The following is a 20,127-nucleotide window of genomic DNA, read 5'->3' on the forward strand; positions in this document are numbered from 1 at the left end:
TTGCTTTAATGGGTTTGTGTAAGTTTAACCCTCCCTTTAGTTGACCTAAATAATAGTTTAAGTAAGTGAGAGAAAAATATATCCTCCAACATATTCTTTTCTAATAATTACAAAAATTTGTAGGTCTCTTGTCATGTTTAATAAACATTTTCCTGATTTGTAGTTTTTGATAAACATGTTTAATAAGTAAAAATATATTAGAAAAATGTGTTAGCACTCCTCATAAAAAAGAGAGTGAAACCGACTCAGAACATTAACATATTTTTCTTGTGTAAAGGTTTAAACTAAAGAATTTATGTAAACCACACAAACTTTCTACGGTTACGTCAACCTTATTGCGTTAGAGTGTTAACATTTAATAACAGCATTTCTTTCTTCAACTCTCTTAAAAAGCAGTTAACAATTACCTAAATTAAATCAAATTCAGCCACCTCTAATCTCCATATTACGTTTCAATGAGTACGTAATTAATTAATCCTGGTCACTCGCAAGATATAAAAAATTAAAAACACACACACAAATGACATGCTCGATCCTTCTCATCAATTTGAACATTAATTACAAAATACAGAGCATGTTTAATCATTGATGAATCATACGCATGCAGTACTGTGGTATCGAAACAGTGTGCTCTGCTCGGGCACAAATTTGAGGAAAAATAAAATATTCTTTCGTAAAAAGTACTCCCACCCTGAGCAACATCATAATCATCATCATCATAAAAATAAACAAAAGAAAGGAAAAAAATTAGCAACAGTAAAACAGAAAGAGAGGCAAAAAAGTGTGGTCGTGATTGAAGCGTGAAAGCCACGCTCTATGAAAGGCGCGTGACCAAACAGAAGAACTTTTCTTGTTAGCAACACTTCAAGGTTGGAAAAGCAAGGAAGATTTTGGGTGGCTGACTATTTGAGAGTAGCTACTGTGTAACATATAACAAACCCCTCTCTCTTGTGTTGCCCATTCACTACCAATGTATATATAACCTGTTCACACACCCCCTCCTCCATATAAATTCTACATGTCCGTGTCTCTTTCTCTCTTCTATTACTATTAGTAATATATCTATCTTTTCTTGCACAACCAAACTCGTCACTCTGTGGTATTAATTCAATATTCATAGACTTCACTGTCTGATTGTCTTTGTTTAATACCATATAGGATTCATTAAGGATTCTCTAATGTTGGCACAAATGGACATGGAGGAGCTTGTCTCATGTAACAACAACGATGCCACCAACATAGCCAAAGGGAAGCGCACAAAGCGGCGCTTGAGGCCTTTGTCTCCTTGTGCTGTTGTCGCTGCTACCACTATCACCACCACCACCACTGCTATCACCGCTATCACCACCGTCATGACATCTAGCTGTTCAAGTGCTTCTGCCGGTGGCGGTGGATCGTCTTCATCCACCACCTTTGAGGAGGAAGAGGAAGACATGGCTAATTGTTTGATTCTCCTAGCACAAGGAAGAGTAGGACGGGACCCTCCTCATCATCACAAGGACCTATGTGGTGATGTCAAGACAGAGAAGGGTAGCACCAAAGTTGATCATTTATATGTTTATGAGTGCAAAACATGCAGCCGAACATTCCCTTCTTTTCAAGCACTAGGTGGCCACAGGGCAAGTCACAAGAAGCCCAAGATGGAGGAGAAAAAGTTGTTATCACCACCACTGTTATTGCCACCACTGCCAGCTTCGTCTTCGTCACTATTTAATTTTGAGGAAGCAAAACAAAGTCACATGAAGAATATTATTAGCCCTTCTGTCTCCCTTCAATTAGGGTGTGGCATTAACAAGGTTGGTTTAAATTTCCATGGCAACAAGTCCAAGATTCATGAGTGTTCCATCTGTGGGTCAGAATTCACATCAGGGCAAGCATTGGGTGGTCACATGAGGAGGCATAGAGCATCTAACAATAATAACAATATTGTTCAGACAACAACAACAACAACAACTACTTCTAATGGTGCTGTTGATGTTAAGCCTCGGAATGTTCTAGAGTTGGATCTTAACCTTCCGGCGCCGGAGGACGATCTCCGGGACTCGAAGTTTCAGTTTCCGGCGAATCCGAATTCTATGATGCTGTCGGCTGCTCCGGCTTTGGTGGGATGCCATTATTAGAAACCAGGGTGGGAATTAGATGGAGAGGGGGGAAAAGTTATATTATTTGATTAATGATCATTGTGAATTATTTAGCTTTATTTTAATTTACAATTATTCTTAATTATCGATTCTTTGGATTATTTTTTCGGTTTATTAATAATTTCCCATTTGGATGATCTACCTGTTCAAGTTTTGGAATACTTTGAGTAAGTAAGTGGTTAGTGTTCATGGTTGCCTTTCATTCACGAAAAGTGATATTGAGTCATACAGCATCTTTATTTCCTTTTTTTTCTCTCTCCCTCTTTTTATTAATTTTAATGTTTTGGGTCTGTATCTTATTCTAGTTAGGATGTTTCTTTTACGAGAGAGCCATAAGAGGAGGAGGAGATTGATGGAGCAGTGGCATGCCTAGGGTTTGGTTGCACCATCACCAGTTCACCACAACCCAAAAGTCATGGAATAGGCTTCTTCTGTGTTCCTTTTTATTAGTTATTAATATTATTATTAATTTCTTTAATTATTAAAACTTGAAAGATATTCTCTTTTAGTCTCTCTGTCTTCCTCAGTTCTTCTCACTTACGTTACTCTAGCTGCCACACTCTCACTCTGTTTCATTTACTATTAAGAATAAAACATTAGCAAATTAAAGTAACAAAGTTTCAAAAATGTCACTGTGCCATTAGCAAAGTACTCAATTATTTTAAAATCCACTCCTAGGACCAACTGTTGCTATATGTGTTTCTTGGTCCACTGCCCCTCTTCTAACATAGTAAGCATAATAATTTCACCTAATTAACCACCTTTTAGTTCTAATTTCGCAAGTCAAAAAATCAAACATCACTAGATTAAACTTGTTTGGATTTTATGTTTTTTAGATAATTTGAAAATTGAATAGTTGGCTAGCTTTGTGAATATGTCATGGAAGTTCCAGCCCATACAAAAGTTGATGCTCCCAAGAAAGATACCGCTGACTCTCACACCACAAACGTTTGATTAGGAGCTATACTGTGGTCCACTATTGGGACCCATCAACCATACTCTTCATCTGTCTTTCTAGTTTCTAGTTACTAAACTTCAGCCTTATTTATGTAGTTCACAGAATGAAGATGAGAAAAGGACCCAACAAATGACATCATTTTTATTTTTTCTCTTCCATGAAAAATAACAAAATTATTAGAATAGAGATACATACATAAAATGTTAGTATATTAATTTGGCTAATTAGCCTGACACAAGGGCATAAATGTCGACACGTATTATACGGTGAGATATAGAGATAGAAAACTTTTTAAGTCACTTACACTAGCCCACTTATCTAAAGTTAGTTATTTGCACGTTTTGGTGAATGCTGGTAAGCGAAGCATGTGGACACATACGTTGCGTGAGGTGTCCGAATGCATAAGAAAATCCGAGAAAAGTGATCACTCATTGGCATTAGCACATGTAGGTTGGGAAGTTCCTTCCATTACATATTCTCCTCTCTATGAATTATTATATTATACTAATACTCTCATTACACTCAAAAAGGAACTTCATTGTACGCTAATACTATAATAATTAATCATTGCTTTGCTTCTTTTGTTAATTAGGCCTGTCCTAAATTCTGGTCACTCAAACATTTCGTCAATTATTTCACCAATATTGCCACGAACTTCGCCATTTTTTCAAATAAAAACAGAACCCAGATTTTTATGTACCCATTGTGTATGATGAACCCAAAATATAAGCCATGTTTCTATACTAAGTTTTTCACTTTGCTTCTTTGCGTGTTTGTGCTTCAAATGGTTTTAGTCTCAATATTCCTCGACTACCAGTCACGGCGAGACAAGGCCTGGTATGATGAGATGTCCATGTCCTTTTCAGTAAAAAAAAAAAAAAGAAGAAAAAAGAGGAATAACCAGTATTGTGAGTACTATTATTTTAATCAGTTATAATATTCCCACGTTATTTGTAATTTTGTATCACATCATTTTCAAACAATTTTATTTCTAGTTCTAGATAATAAAACACACCCACACCACAGAAATGACATGTGTACTACATACAACACATTGACATTCTCACTTCTTCTCTTGCGTAAAATTAGAGTGTTGTGCTTTTACGATTTAAATTCTACGTCAGAGTTAATATGGTGATTCACATTTAATTGTTCTACCACATATCACAATCTGATTTGCACAAAGATTAGAGTGAATAAGAATTTTCTTATCTTAAAGTGGATTGCCGTGCCTTCCAATCTCAACAACTGAATGGCTATGATTGAATAACTTGAGAGCATATAAGTTGTGTTGGAAAGTACTCAACCAAACTGAAGCATGGATTAATTGTGTAGTTGTTATCCTTTTTGCTTTATATATTGTAGTAGAATTGGTTCACGGTTTTGAAGATACAGACAAAATCCTCGAATGCACGAGTTGGTTTACTATGTGTCCCTACTTTGCAAGCTAGCCCATGACCAAAAAAATGGGCATTGCCTTCATTTCTATTTGTGTTATTAGGGTTAAACAAATTTCCATTCAACCGAATAATTGCTTCCCTTGCTTAATCCTCTATCTAGTATATTGAGCATCAACATGATTAGGTTCAAACCATGATCATTATTAGTTTATTACTAATTGAGTTTGGTATCCAGCTAGCGACGGAACAATTAATAAATGTGGATTTAATTTTCCTTCTTTTTCATTATTATAGTGTGGTAGTTCTTACTTTCGTGGAATGTGGCTACCTAAGATCTACCTCACTGGTTTGGGTTTGGTTAGCTTAATTTCCATGGCTACAAATTAATGGTAGTTATACAGTGAAAAGAACCTAATGAGTAGATTTGAACATTGCTCACAAACGTTGTGGGTGTAGCAATCAACACATTACACATGCATGGTGCTATTTTCACTTGTCAGCAAAGTAGCCTTTTGAAAGAATTTGACAAAACCCTTATGCAAACCATAAATCAAATTGAGTCCGAATATGTTAGTACTAGAGGATTTGTGAACTGCTGTGGCTAGCTGGAATCGCAAGCAATTATAACGGCAACTGTCTAATGTTTAAACAAGGGTTCGGATAACTCAAACCTTCGAGATGCTTGTTGTGACCACAATTTTGTTCGAAAAATCATAAACAAAAGGTAGAAAGAAAACTGACAAATGTGATATATGGTATGATAAAAAAAAAAAAAAAGAGTAGAAAAAGATAGAGAAAAAAAATGGGGTGAAGGTGAGAGATGTAAGAGAGTAGGATGGATGTTAAGCAAGACTAATTTTGTTCACTTTTTATATATTTATTACTTTATTTGTTTTATTTTTTAATTTCTTTCTTTCTTTTCCATTTATTATGATTTGTCAGATTTAAATTATGAACTTAATTTTAATACATTGTCCCTATAAAGAATTTTTTATTATCAATAAGTTAGAAACACTTTAAACTTAATTTTCAAAACCCATTAATGCAAAAGTTGTTTACTTTTTGATAAAGTTTGATACGAATAATTAAAGTAGTATATAATTATAGTTTTACCATTGGATATTTTATATGGAGAGATATTAAATTAAACAAATATAAACTATACTATTACATTATTTGATAATTTTTTGTCAATTAATCAACACAAAGAAAAATATCAGTTTGAATCATATCATCAATGACTTATATTTAAAATCATAAATCCAATTATATGAATTCAAATATTGGAATTGGACACATGAAACCTGATTTAGCACAAACCAATTTGATTTGAACCTATATTTTTTATGAGAAAATATTATGTTATATAATTCATAAAAATTCTTGTAAAATTGAGAATAAAGTTTCCAATTAGTATCTCCATCCAATCTTCAAAAAATTTATGTTTTTTTATTTTATGCAATTCTATGATTTTGACTGATTGATTCAAGTTGTCAATAATTTTGAGAAATTCAAACAAATCTACACTTATGATTTTAAAATTGCAAACACAATTATATCAATTCCAATATTAAAATTGGGCATATGAAGCCTTATTCAGCCCAAACCAATCTGAACCTATTTTAAAAAAATATATATTGTTATATAATTCTATTTTTTATTTTATGTAATTCTATAATTTTGAAGGTTCGATCCAAGTCCTTGAAAATCCTCTTCGATTCAAGTTGTCAACAATTTTGAGAAATTCAAACCAATATAAACTTATGATTTTAAAATTGCAAACTCAATGATATTAATTCTAATATAGGAATTGGGTTTTTTAAAAAAAATATAAGGTTATGTAATTCTATAATTTTTACTTTGTTTTATTCGAATCCTTAAAAAAAAAAAAAACTTTTCGATTATAAATAATACATTAATACATAAGTTTATCCAAATAAATTTAATGTTGCTGCCCAGGATCGAACTGGGGACCTTCAGTGTGTAAGACTGACGTGATAACCACTACACCACAGCAACATTTTTATTTGATTTCATTTCAATTAAATATAACAATATTATCCAAATATTCCCGTCATTTATCTTAAAGAAACATCGTTAAATATATATATTTTAGGTGGAATCATTTCATTTTCTTGAAACTGCTTTTTTTTATTATAGTAAAACATTCATATTTGAATCTGATTCTTGGTTGGCAGTTCAATTTTTGAATGAATGCTGCCCTCAGGAACACTACTGCTAAGTCATTAAAAATTTAAAATGTTCAAAATCTCTGGTAGAAATTGGATGGAGAGAGAAATATTACTATTAGCAAATTTACTTGGTAAGCATGTGGGAAACATATGGAAGAAAAAAATATTACACTTCATAAGCAAGGTCTACAATGTATTTATTCAAGGGTTGATTGTATAAGATCAAGCACCCAACTTCATTAGTCTGGGCTTTTAGCCCATTCGTTCCAACAAAAAGAAAATAAGAATTGGTCTGGCTTACAGGCTTAGCATATGTCACTAGCTGAGATGAGTAAAAGTTGATCCACCCTCATATTTTTAGGATAAATCTGTATTTATTTAAGGCTAAAAATATTAAGTTAAATTGTTATTATTAATGAGAAAATATTAATTTGCTCCCCATCCTGGTTAAAATATTAAGTTTTGAAAATAAATTAATCTTATTTAAGATTATATATATAAACTACATTCATATTTGTATGTTAGTCAAATTTTATATATTATTATACTCTCTTTGATTCTATTTATAAGAGGCAAGTTAAAAGTGATGTTTGATTCTTTTTTATAAAACTTAATTTATAATATTTTTTATAAAACTGAAATACTTCTAATTAAAAGAGAGTTTGTAACGATAAATAATTAAAAGATAAAGAGAGATAGTATTAATAATAATGGTAGTTTTCAAAAAAAAATTAAAATATATTTATTTTATCAATTAAATTAATTAATTTTTTTAATTATGATGAATTAAGTAATTGGGTCTTATAAATAAAACTGAAGGAAGTGCAATTTTGTGTTAACAAATCATTTAATAAATGTATTATATCAACAATTGCTTAAAATATTAAGTTTACTACATACTGTAATATACAAATATATTTTTTTATACTTAAAACCCATTAAAACCATGGGCTTATTTTCTTAAGTTTTAAAATGATAGTTTTAAATTTTGTCAAAAAAAAAAATTATTCGTTATAAATTATGAAAATAATCTTTTTTCAAAGCCTATCTCTACATACAGAAATACTTTAAAAAAATGAATTTTTCATCCAAAAAAAATTCTCAAACGAGGAATAAAAAATTGCATGGAGTGATATGGAATTGATAATTAGCTGGCGTGGATGGCAAGGTCGCATGAGTTTTGACTGTTTGGTTTTGGCAATGTAATGGCTGGGAGTAAGGTCATGCATGTCATGTCATGCCACCATGATGCATGCTTGCTTGCTGCATTCTCCAAGCGAGAAGACGCTTTGACATGTCTTTTGAATAAGATTCTCCATACGAATACATCAAACTTAGCGCATGGGTTGACTGGATAAACCTAAACCAATAAAAAAGGACCACAAACGTGTACAAAGATTAAATAATATTTTCAATAAACATAGTTTAATTTATTTTTATGTCAGTTTATGTAATTTTCAAACATTTTTCTTTAAAAAATCTATCACGAAGATGTGACCATGTCACAAGCATTTTAGTGTGGTAATTCTACCTACAAATAAAATAATGATACATAAATCATACTTCATTTTAAACATTCTATTAACATACACTTTAGATTTCTCTTTTTATTATATCATAAATTTTATTATATTTATATTTTTCTCTTTTTTTTTTTCTTTTTTTTTTCTAGGTATAGGATAACATATGGGATGGGAGTAATTATCAAACATTTTTCCTACAAAAATTTGAGGTATTACATCGTGGAAGTGTAAGGATACTTGCAAATGTCCCAACTATTTCAAATACTTGATCTCCTTTGAAGATGGTATTGACACATGCAAAAACAGTCAGACACTCAAGTTAAGTGGTATTCTAGATGATATAGGTAGGGAAGAAGCTAGAACTTGTGTAATGTATCTTTTATATACTGTTATTTTTCTTTTAGTGGTGGGTTTGATTCGCCATAATAGTTTGATCTCGTCTCTCTTTTGGGAGATATGATCACCTTCAGCTCCTGCACAAACTACAAATGGCCCTTGGTTTTTGGGCTATCTAATGGCAGTTTATGACTGTTAGCAATTTAGTTGTGTCAATGGCCTTGTGGTCGAGGTGTGCACACGCCTCGCTTATCAAAGCACACAAGAGGTCAACATTGTAGGATTGCAAGTAGAAACTTGTCAAATAAAAAAACACATTCAAATGCATCAAATTGGGAAGCAACTATTTGTCTTATATATTAATTAAGATGAAAGTTAATTGCGTTGAATGTATCTTTTATCCAAACACACACTACTACTGGAAAAGGTGTATAGAATGACGATTCTAAATTATATTTAAAGATGATTTTGAATCGTTTTTTAAATCAACGTCGTTGAAAATCAAAGCTTCTGATGATGGTTTCATAAAAAATTGTCTTTGAAAATGGTATTCTTTTAAGACGATTTTTAATTAAAAATCATCTTAAAATGTTGTTTTTTAAGACAATTCTCTAACGGTTGTTCAAAGAACCGTCTTAAAAAATAATCTTCTAAGACGGTTCTTAGTTAAAAATCGTCTTAGAATAATATTTTTTCAAAATAGTTTAGAAGGATATCTTTCTAAGACGATTTGTCAGAGAATCGTTTTAGATGGTCTTTTTTTTATTAACAAAATAAAATAATGAAAATATTATTATTAAAAATTATATATGTATATTAAAAAATATTTTTACATTTTTTTAAATCAAGAAATTTCATATTTCATGCACAACAACGTATAAAAATTTCATATTATTTTTAAATAAAAAAATTATATTAAAATTTATTGATAATATAAACTATAAAGCACTTTGAATATTCATCAAGAATGCAAGCCTTTTGAGTGAAATAGGAAACAAATGAAAAGGATAGAATACTAAATGAAAGTTCTAGATGTTGGTTTACATAAGAAATTGCCACAAACCAAAAATTAAGGAAGGAAACTGTCAAGCAGTTATTAACAAAAAAACTAACTATGGTAATTAACTAGCTTAGCCTAATACTTGAAAAACTAAATAAACACATAAATTCAGACTTTAAGAATGCAAACACAATATATTTCATAGTTTAAATGTAGTAGATAACTACCAGGGGGAAGAAAAGAAATGAAGCATTGATACTTTAATTTAAACTCACCCATAAAGCCTTTTCCAATTACACTTTGGGTCCAAGTTTTTCATCAGTGCGAACTTTTTCCCTTATGTACTTCTACAAATACAAAAGGAACATAACAAATTGACAACAAATGCATGATACACACCCTAGCATCGAGAATAAAGTTGATTAAAAAAAAGAAATAAATGAGCAATAAGGTAACATCTACATGTTTTATTATTAAATAAAAAGAAAGAAAAAGGAAACTTAAAATGTACCACTGCTGTATAATTTTGAAAAGGCTATATAGATGAGGAAACAATATTGGCATGTTGGAAATAATCCAAGTCTCACGTCGGCTAAAAGTAATCTCACGTTCGAATATATAAGTGAGAGACAATCCTCACCCCTTGAGCAACAGTTGATTTAATATTTTAAAGCAAGACGTGTTTTATGAGAATGTTTGCAGGAACAAAGTCAATCAACAATTTGATTTAATATGTTATAAAATAAATTTACGAAAATATTCATAATTTTTTTTTTCAAAAACTCAAATTCTTGAATACTAATCCAAACGTATACCTTGTAAAAAAAAATCCAAATGTATACAAAAAATATGCCTTTTTTGTTTCATAATATTAGTCGTTTAAAGAGAAGAAACATTGTTTCATTTTAATTTTCACTTTAAAAATAAAAATAGAGAATACTTTTCTTAAAAAAAATTATCTTTGTCACATTGTTAACAAATTTGTTTACTAAATTAAATGACATGTATGTCTAAGTCAAATTTAACACATAATGAAAGTTATAGGATAGGACAACGCAAATGTGAGGATTTTGAAATATGAAGCCAAAGTTGACCTTAGAAAAGGTTAAGAAGTGAGTTTGAAGAAAGGGTTTTATCTTTGAAAGAGGCAAATAATAGTTTGTCAATAAACTTACACTACACCATTATCAATACATTAGCAATCTTGATATTAAATAAATAAATAAAAACTGTTTTGCAAATTTTGGGTTTTCTAACCTCTACCGCAGCAGACAAGTATGCTATAAAAATAAACTAGAACTCCATGAGATAGTTGATAAGAAGGAAAGGAAAAATGGAAAGCTATCACAAAGTATTCAACTTGTACTTGTTCTAGAGTTAAAAACATGATCACATTCCAAGATCCTAACCGTCCAAAATTTGGTATGAATCCCTTATAAAAGGCAAAAGGTCCATGCAAAACATCACATTCCATAACCAATTAGATGCGATAAATGAAGTGATACCCATTGGCAACATAGTTCCTTGTTTAACAAGTTCATACAAAATAGACAGAGACCAGCTATGTGATCATCTCCTCCTATATTGACACATTCAATAGTATTGAAAGAGTTTTCTTGGATAATGCCTGATGCCTCCCCCTCTCATTCCCCAACAACTAAAGCCAAATAAAGGAAAAAAGGCATATAATGATGATGTCAAAGATCACTTTTGTTTTGGCATATAAGGGTGAAAATGAGAATGTATAATGATCAAAGCTAAAAATTCACAAGGGAGTTTGTTCCACACATGCTTGTGGCTTATGCATAATATACACCAGTCAACAACAACTCACAATCAGATATGATCAAATTCTATGATGTACTTTGTTAAAAAGTCACAGCAACTATGCTCAGATATAGTTAATATTGATAATTAAGGGAAATGGGGAAGAGAGAAAAATAATAATAGTGGAGAACAACCATACATCATTTTTTAATGTCTTAATGAAACAATCAAAGGTGCTTTTGTAACTTGAATCTCCCATCATTCTCAACTTAACCTGTACATAGAAGGAAGATAGCACAATGGATTAAGGGAATGACAAGACTATTGAATAACTAAAATGCTCACTGAGCAGCCAAAAGAAGAAAGAATAAGAAAAGATGTCATATAAATCCACCCCAATTGATCTTAAGATCAGCTTGTCAACAAGAAATCCTTATTGTTATTAAACATTAGATGTATTTACTAATTCAACCATTTTTTAATATCCCTAGATTTATCAGTTTAATATAGTTGAATAAAGAAAGTCTAAAACTTATAGAAAATTGTAGAATATTAGCACACTATGTATAAAATGATGATACAATAAAATACAATTAACACTAACAATTTACCACATCAACAGGAGAGCCATCACATACTACAAAAAATCTTGCTCCTAGACCAGTAAGAAGGTGAGTTACAACATTGTCGGTGAATCCAGGAATTTTCAAAATAGTTTACAACAAAACTAAGTTAGGTTATAAAAAAATAAAAGAGGAAATATTATAAAGTTTTACTCCACAATGCAGTCCAGTGTCTTTTTCATTACCTGTTTCACTTGATCATAACTGCCTAGTTCAACAACATTAATAATACCATTCCTTGCTATGTAGGGACCAATCCCAGTCCAAAGTGCTCCAACTCCTTCCTGTGTGTAGAAAGCAGTTTGAAAAAAACTGATTATAACCTGAAAAGGATTGAATAGATCTTCCCATTTTCACAAATCATATCAAGTCATACGCAAATACCTGTCTCATAATTGTTGAATAAGCATTTAATGATCTAGAGTAGATAAATGAGACAGAGAGAGATAACTTACGTATCTTGCAGGCAACCACGTGCTTGTTGTTGCATGAGCAAACTAGGAGGTCCACGAGGCAGATGGTGTTTAGGTCACTCACGCACCCCTCGTAGCTGCATTTTCCGGATCCCTTGAATGGGGTGATGGAGATAGGTAGGTTGTAACCATCCACCAAGCTCACGCCCAGGGTCAACTTCGCCAGGGTTGCTGGTGGGCTTCCGCCAATGGTGTTGCAGAAGAGGGACCGTCATAGTCACCGGTGGTGTAACGCCCGTGCCCGCCGATGTCGAAGGTGCAGTCGTGGCGACCCCATAAGCGCCCAAACCAGAGGTCGGGTAGCTGAAGCGAGTAGGCCCAGTTTGGTGAGAGCTTGAAGCCTCCGCGGGCCAGAACAAGCTTTCCTGCGCTGGGCTGGATCCTAGGCCACACTTGGTGGGGGCACTTGTTGTAGAATATCACTAACGATGATGTTGAAACCTTGAGCACTATAAAGAGGAAAAGGATGGTGGTGTGAAGGGGAAGAAGTTGTTTTGCAAAAGTATGAATCTGTTGCTCACCTACTAGAGTGGGTTTGATTCTGGTGGTGGACGCATCTTCTCGAGAGCCTAGGAAGGAGGAGAGAAGGCATTGGGAAGAAGAGAGAGGCATTGGAAAGAGGAGAGCGAGTGAAGCGAGGAGAGGAAGAGTCACCCGTTCAAATTTAAAATTGCACAAATTTAAAAATGGTTTTTCTCGAATCTGTGTTTGAATAGTGTAAAACAAAGGCGGTTTCGTGAAAATTGTCTTTGAAATGTTGTCAATATTTACAAAAATGTCACTGCCCCCAAACAAAGATGATTTTGCGACAACCGACTTTAAATGTGTGTCATGGAATATGCTATTTTTAGTAGTGACACTTGTATTCTTGTGTCTGCATTAGATCATCCTTTAACTAGTGTATGAGCTCAAATTACTAAGCTATCCCAATATCAAGACAAGAATGTCTAAGTTAATTACCAGTTTGACCAATACAGTTATTAACCTAGAACTACTTCTCAAATACTCTTACAAATTCAACAACGGAACAAAAAAAAAGTAAAGGATAAACCTGAGATTGATTTGATTACAAGTTCAAGAAATAGCAGCAAAAAAATATTAGTGTACTCAAGTCAATCTCATATGTCTCAAGTCTACTTTTTCTTGTTCACCACCTGAATTAGTGTGTTTTCAACCCAATTTTTTATCCATCTAATCTTTTTTTCTTTTTTTTTTTATCAACACGAGTTGTTGGTTCATTCAAATTTTTGATATCATATTAAAATTTATGCACAACTCCAATAGAAAGTGAGTGTAATAGACCTATATATCAAACATGGGAGATGTCAGCGAGAATCACAATCTCACTTAAGACATGTCCCATGAAGATCAAGATGTGTACATCCAATTTATCCAGACATAAGCAAGATCCACAATGTATTATTGTTTTTTCTTCTATATTGTACCAATAATACACAGGACGTGTATTATCCTAAAATTTCAAACAAATTTAACTTTTGCTTGTCTTTATATGCTCCATGAGACTTCATGGTTCTCCGGCCAATAAAACATATGTCATGCTATTATTAGATAATGGCATAAATTACTTTTAAGAAATTTAAAATTTAAAGCGACTAAGATTAATAAAAAAAAATTATAAAATTAAAATTAAATCTAGCTAAATTCACAATCCAAAATTATATTTAAATAGACGAGAATAATATTTCTTTCATATGAAGGAGTGAAGACAGACAGAAGCATATAGGGTTTACAGATCTAAGCAGCCTATAATATAAAAATAAAACATGTTAAACTTAATGCCGGGAAGTCCAATAAAGTTATACCCCATTGATTAGTGTCTGTCACTTGCAATTTCTTTTTAATTTTGAATAAAGAATTGGCCCGATTGGGTACATGCAAGGGAGGTCGTAAGTGGGGAAGAAAGAACTTCATGCTATATCTCCCAGTTGACTTCTCTCTCTCTTTCTCTTATTTTTCACCCTATCATAATACCATGATATATACATATATGTTATGGTGCTTAATTTGCTTCTGCAACTTCATATTAAGGAAACAAATCAAGCATATATATATATATATATATATATATGCTCTCAATATGTAGTATCTTTCTTTCAATCAAGAAACTCATCAGAACCAATCTTTAGAAAACAGCTATTGGAAGAAGATAATTTAAAGAAGCAATGATTTCAAGGGCCACATCTAGCTTTCAAAGTGTTCATCATCAAGGGCTTCAGATGTTCCCTGACGCGGAAGATTTTGTGTCACCCTCTGTGGAATCAGGCTCAGGTACTTCACACTCTAGTTCCCTCCTCTTCAATCTCTCTATTCTGAAGGACAAGCTTAGTGAGGTGCAGACCCTGGTAGGTGTTATTCTCTCCCCAAATCAAAGCCTACCCGAGTCAACTTCCATGGCCATATCCAGCATGAACTCCACAATCCAAGAAATCGTAGTGACTGCCACATCAATGATGTTCACCTGCCAACAGATGGCTCTCACTGCCCCTCCAGGTACTAATAATAATACTAACAAATTGCACCACCACCAGAACAAGTCGTTGCCTCACTCATCAAATATTAATTTTGCCACAAATGGAAGCTGTGTACTTGGTAATAACATAGGAACAGATAATATCAGTGACCATCATGGTTTATTTTCCAGTACTGAGTCAGAGACACTTGACTGGTTTAGTGAAAGCTATAACAATAACGATGATAATAGCAATAGCAATATTATTAGTAAGGTTGCGATCAGTGAAAACAATATTATTACTAGAGGAGGAGGAGGAGGAGGAGTACTGTCTCCAAGGGATGAACCTAATGAAGAAGGGCTTTCACCAAAGATGAATAGTGATGATATAATTATTGAATTAGATGCTGCGAATCTGTTAGCTAAGTACACACACTATTGCCAAGTTTGTGGCAAAGGGTTCAAGCGTGATGCGAATTTGAGGATGCACATGAGGGCTCACGGGGATGAGTACAAGACCAATGCTGCTTTGAGTAACCCAATTAAGAACCAAAGAGATCTAGAGTGTTTGATGAGTGTGAAGCCAAAGAGGTATTCGTGTCCTCAAGAGGGGTGTAGGTGGAACCAGAGGCATGCCAAGTTCCAGCCACTGAAGTCAATGATTTGTGCCAAGAACCATTACAAGAGAAGCCACTGCCCCAAAATGTACGTGTGCAAGAGGTGCAACCAGAAGCAGTTCTCGGTGCTCTCTGATCTGAGGACACATGAGAAGCACTGTGGGGATCTCAAGTGGCTGTGCTCGTGTGGCACCTCGTTTTCTAGAAAAGACAAGCTTATGGGTCATGTGGCTTTGTTCGTGGGGCACCAACCAGCTATCAACAACAATGGTCTCTCATATTCGGGAAAATTAATTAGAGCAGCACCACACATTGCAAATGCAGATTGATGGTATATAGCTCAAGATGATGTTTATGTCTCTATCTATCATGATTGATTGATCATAAAGAGGTTCTCCCCCAACTTCACACACTAATGCTACTATGGCAAATGTTATTATACAAGTTCTGTTATTAAGTTTTTCAAAAAATAAGATGTATAAGTTAATTTTATCTTACAAAAGTTTAATTCATTTTATTTTTGTTTTTCTTCATTTATATATTCTTACAAACAAGTTTTATCAGAGTATTTCCTTCATACTTTTTCTGTGTTTGATGAATTAAAATTGCATGTTATATATCAATATAGAAACTTTCTTTCATACATTATTATGTATATATATATATATATAGTTGACAAGAAAAACTACCTAGATAATTAATCTCCTTTAGATTTTCATCATATAGCAGGTGCAGCTTCTATATTTCTACCACTTGGTCTCGCTACAACGCTACATACAGTTTGCCCCAATAGACTGGCGAATGGCGAATGGCGATGGCACAGGGCTCTTGGATCTTGGAAATTTGGTATGAAGATTGGAGAGTATTTTGTCTTGCATTTCCTTCCTGAGCGGTTTTTCTTTAATCGATTTCTTTTAAAGAGAGTACATAAGTGTGATGTACCATTAAATTGTTTAGTGAACACTATAAAATCCTTATAGTAAGACTTCACTGAAAAAGTTCTACATATGATCCTTCAAAAAGAAAGAAAAAGTTCTATATATGATAAGTCATATTGTTAGGTAAAATTATAATACTTATACTAATTTAATAGTTTAATATATATTGTAACCTAAATATTTTGTTAAAAAAATTTATAGCAGCGGAGACAAGATAAAGGACTAACTTTTCATATATAGAACTTTTTTCAGTGAAGCGATATACTTATTTAAAGGTGAACACACACTTAAGACAATCTCATTAGATCAGTTTTTGTCGGAATTCCTTGGTGTTAATGTCTAACATCGTACACTGTATGGAAGAATTATAACTTTAAACCAATATCCATGGGACTAATTAATAATGTCGTATATGAAGTCTGTGCATAAACTATAACATTTGACATGAAAAAATAGTTCATGAAATGCCATTGCTATCGGTCTAGTGTTTGCTCGTGATAATTGTGTATCCAATAAGTCTTATATTGAGGGAAATGATTTCTCTTATTTTTTTAACTTTTTTTTCAATTTTTTAATAAAAAATAATTTTATGTTAAGGAAGATAATTATATAAAAATTACATTTTTAACTATAATAAGAATTTTATTTCATATAATTCATATACATTTCTTTCTACTCTATTCAAAGTATGAAAGTGCAAAACAATTGTAATTTGTTAAGAATTAAATATTTTAAATTTATTTTATCATGACATTATGTATATCCTAAAATTTTGGGATTTTTTTTGGGAAAAAACATTATAAACTATTGAATTAATTATGTTTTGTTCCCTAAATTTTTTTTGTAAAATTTACTTGGAGTCCTTAAATAATTTTTTAACATATTTGGTTCTTATAATTTTCTTCCGTTAATAGTTCTAGTTTTTATTATCGAGTAACAATATTAATTAATAACATAACTAATTATGTTAACTGTTTAATAACTTGTCATGTCATCTATCAAAGGGGCAATCACATGTATTTTTTTGTTTAATAAGTTGTGTTTTCAATATCTCATCTATTCATATTAATTGATGATGTTAAATAAGTTTATAAGGGATTAAAAATATAATCTATAAAAAAAAAATATTTAGTTGTCCTATCAAATTCCTTGACAATGTAACAAGTCACTAGACTACTAGTGTGGATATTACATCATCAATTAGCATTGTTACTTAATACTAAGAACTAAAATCATTACCATAGAAAAAGTAAAAGTATAAAGACCAAAAATGCAAAAAAAAATATTTAGGGATTAAAAGTGAAATTTATAAAAAAGTTAGTACAAAAACATAACTCTAAATTATATCTTGTTTCCACTAACAAAAAAATTATAGATCTGTCAGTGTGTGTATGTATGTATTTCATTGTATTTCTCGTCTATCACTCCTATTTCTTTATATTTCACTTCTCATCCAAACAAAGCATCATAAGAGTGTTTGGGACAACTAAAATCCACTTATATCAACTGTTTATTTTCAGAAGAAAAAAACTCTTTTGAAATAAATAATTATCACGTACGTTAGTGGCATTGGTTATAAAAAAGTTTCATGTAGAGGTTGTACCAGAACACATTACACAGAAGCAACCAAAAGCAAGGAGCCAGCCCAGTAAAGCAGCCCACATCAAAAGTCATTAATTGGAATAAAAAGCATTGCAATAACCTTTCGGCTCCTTCTATTTACACCCAAACTTCCTAAGTACACCCTGTACCCCCTTTCTACCTCCCAATTATCCATTATACCCTTTTTCTTAAAGTACACCCATTTTGCTTTATGGAAATAATTTTCCAGAATTACATATACCTATTTTGGAAATGTATCTCCAAAACTATGAATCATAATTCTAGAAATATACTTCTGGATTATGTATATATTTTTAATAAAATATCATTTAAGAATTGAGATGATTGATGAGAAATATAAAAAAAGATTATAAAAACTTATCTTATACTCATGTTTGTTAGTCTTATTTTCATTCTATCATTAGTGTTCTTTAAACCTAAATTTTAAACTATCATCACCATATAGGTTTTTTTCATATATAAAAAACTAAATTTTTAATTATATCCAAACAAAATTAACTATTTTAAAATCGTTTTTCAACAAACTTTTTAAAAAAATGATTTTGATTATAATCCATTATATATGATTAATTATTCAAAATACACTCTAATTCTAAACACTTCATCTCATCACGTTGAAATATATTGTTACTTATTCTTACAGATGTATTTTTATGTTATTGTTTATATGAAAATAAGTTATGAAAAATAAGTTCTTATATAAGCAAACTTATTTTAGTCAAAATAATTTATAAATTAATCAAAAAATTATAAGTTCTTCGAAATTCTTATTAAATCTACTCAAAAAGACCTTGTTTATAGTCAGTTTTCTTTTTCTTCTTTTACTTCTCGGAGTGTTTGTCCAATTTCCCTGACCTAGGAAAGAGAAAAATAATGCTAATATAGTGTATCCTACGATGTAATATTCGTCATATATTCAGAGACATATCTGATCTAATGATTATTAGTTAATAATTGTCGTTCGATCTCTAAACCATCCACATCTTTTCAATTGCAAATATAAAAAAGGGGTGCAACCACATCTAATTTGACATCAACACCACCGCCAAGTTGCATCAACATTAATTCCACTGATTTAAGCTTTTGTCGATTTTGTCTTTTTTCTAAATGCAAATGACATTATATTAAGAAGCGCAATGCACAAGACGTGCCTGAGCTATAAGAAACCAGATACGAATATTGTTGCAGCTTGTAAACAAAGCCAAGACCAAAGTAAACAAAATGAAGCTAAAAAATGTTTACAAGATTAAAAAACCTCCCAGTCAGCAAACCTCTTGTGGTATCACAGAAACTGAACTTCAGCATCCTCAAATTAATATTCAAAGATATGCCCTAATTAGAAACAAGTATTACATGGAGATATAAAATTAGTCTAGCAGTGAAAGGAGAGAAGAGATCGCAGGTTCGTTTCAAATCTTCACTGTTAATAAAAACTAACAATACTAACAACTATGATTTTAAATTACCGTCATGGTTGCATTACAGTAATTCAGAAAACCTTTACATTACGAGTAATTACAGGAAAATAATATGACTTATGTGACAGCATTTGCAATTGTGTTGCGGTGAGTCAAAATATCTTGACATTGTGACTGTAATTGTAATTGCGAAACGCTATTTAAAATCATGCTAACAACTAACATTTGTCAATAAATAAATAAATATTACAAACAGCCGATAAAACTCAGGTTATAAACCTCAGCCATTATCTGGCTGATTTTATTTTAGTTTGCTAGTTTACTATTTGGTGCTTTATTTGTCATTCTCTTTATGGTACAATTTTTAATTTTATTTCATTCGGTGCATATTATCTTCAAGCAGCCAGTGACTGTATAATTGCACCCACCATGTCCAGTGCTACGCATGGCTCATCAGTAGGTACCTGCAGCAGCAGCAGCCGAGTAATTAATCGAATAAATTACTGAGACAAAAGAAGAAAATCAAAGACACGCCTGATGTTTTCACAAATTAACCTCATTTTCATATAGTTTTACTCCTAAAATTAACTTGAATTCTAAAGCCACAATTAAGTAGCAACATTCCACTTAATCCGTTATGATCATTCT

General features: G+C 31.9%; 2 protein-coding genes, 1 non-coding gene and 1 pseudogene across 6 annotated transcripts; 2 read left to right on the plus strand and 2 right to left on the minus strand.

The window, feature by feature from the left end:
• The first annotated feature begins 943 nt into the window (after positions 1 to 943).
• On the plus strand, positions 944 to 2,228 carry LOC114378485 (zinc finger protein ZAT5-like). Its single transcript, XM_028337084.1, has one exon. It carries the CDS (start codon positions 1,179 to 1,181, stop codon positions 2,118 to 2,120), a length of 942 nt encoding a protein of 313 aa, XP_028192885.1. The 5' UTR covers positions 944 to 1,178; the 3' UTR covers positions 2,121 to 2,228.
• Positions 2,229 to 6,445: 4,217 nt separating this feature from the next.
• TRNAV-UAC lies at positions 6,446 to 6,518 on the minus strand. The gene has a single exon. It is a non-coding gene; the product is annotated as a tRNA-Val (tRNA).
• Positions 6,519 to 9,843: 3,325 nt separating this feature from the next.
• Positions 9,844 to 13,025, minus strand: LOC114378992 (annotated as a pseudogene).
• A 1,359-nt stretch (positions 13,026 to 14,384) lies between these two features.
• Positions 14,385 to 16,849, plus strand: LOC114379063 (protein SENSITIVE TO PROTON RHIZOTOXICITY 2-like). 4 transcript variants are annotated; one of them, XR_003659405.1, is made up of 2 exons: positions 14,385 to 15,891; positions 16,227 to 16,849. XR_003659405.1 is itself a non-coding variant. In XM_028337616.1 (2 exons), exon 1 carries the CDS (start codon positions 14,597 to 14,599, stop codon positions 15,827 to 15,829), a length of 1,233 nt encoding a protein of 410 aa, XP_028193417.1. In that variant the 5' UTR covers positions 14,385 to 14,596; the 3' UTR covers positions 15,830 to 15,831; positions 16,227 to 16,849. The 4 variants fall into 4 exon arrangements, 2 of the variants coding, with proteins under 2 accessions (XP_028193417.1, XP_028193418.1); XR_003659406.1 differs by having other exon boundaries at positions 16,230 to 16,849; XM_028337616.1 differs by having other exon boundaries at positions 14,385 to 15,831.
• The last annotated feature ends 3,278 nt before the right edge of the window (positions 16,850 to 20,127 follow it).

This window comes from Glycine soja, chromosome 12 (genome assembly GCF_004193775.1).
Source record: "Glycine soja cultivar W05 chromosome 12, ASM419377v2, whole genome shotgun sequence".
Classification (NCBI taxonomy): domain Eukaryota; kingdom Viridiplantae; phylum Streptophyta; class Magnoliopsida; order Fabales; family Fabaceae; genus Glycine; species Glycine soja.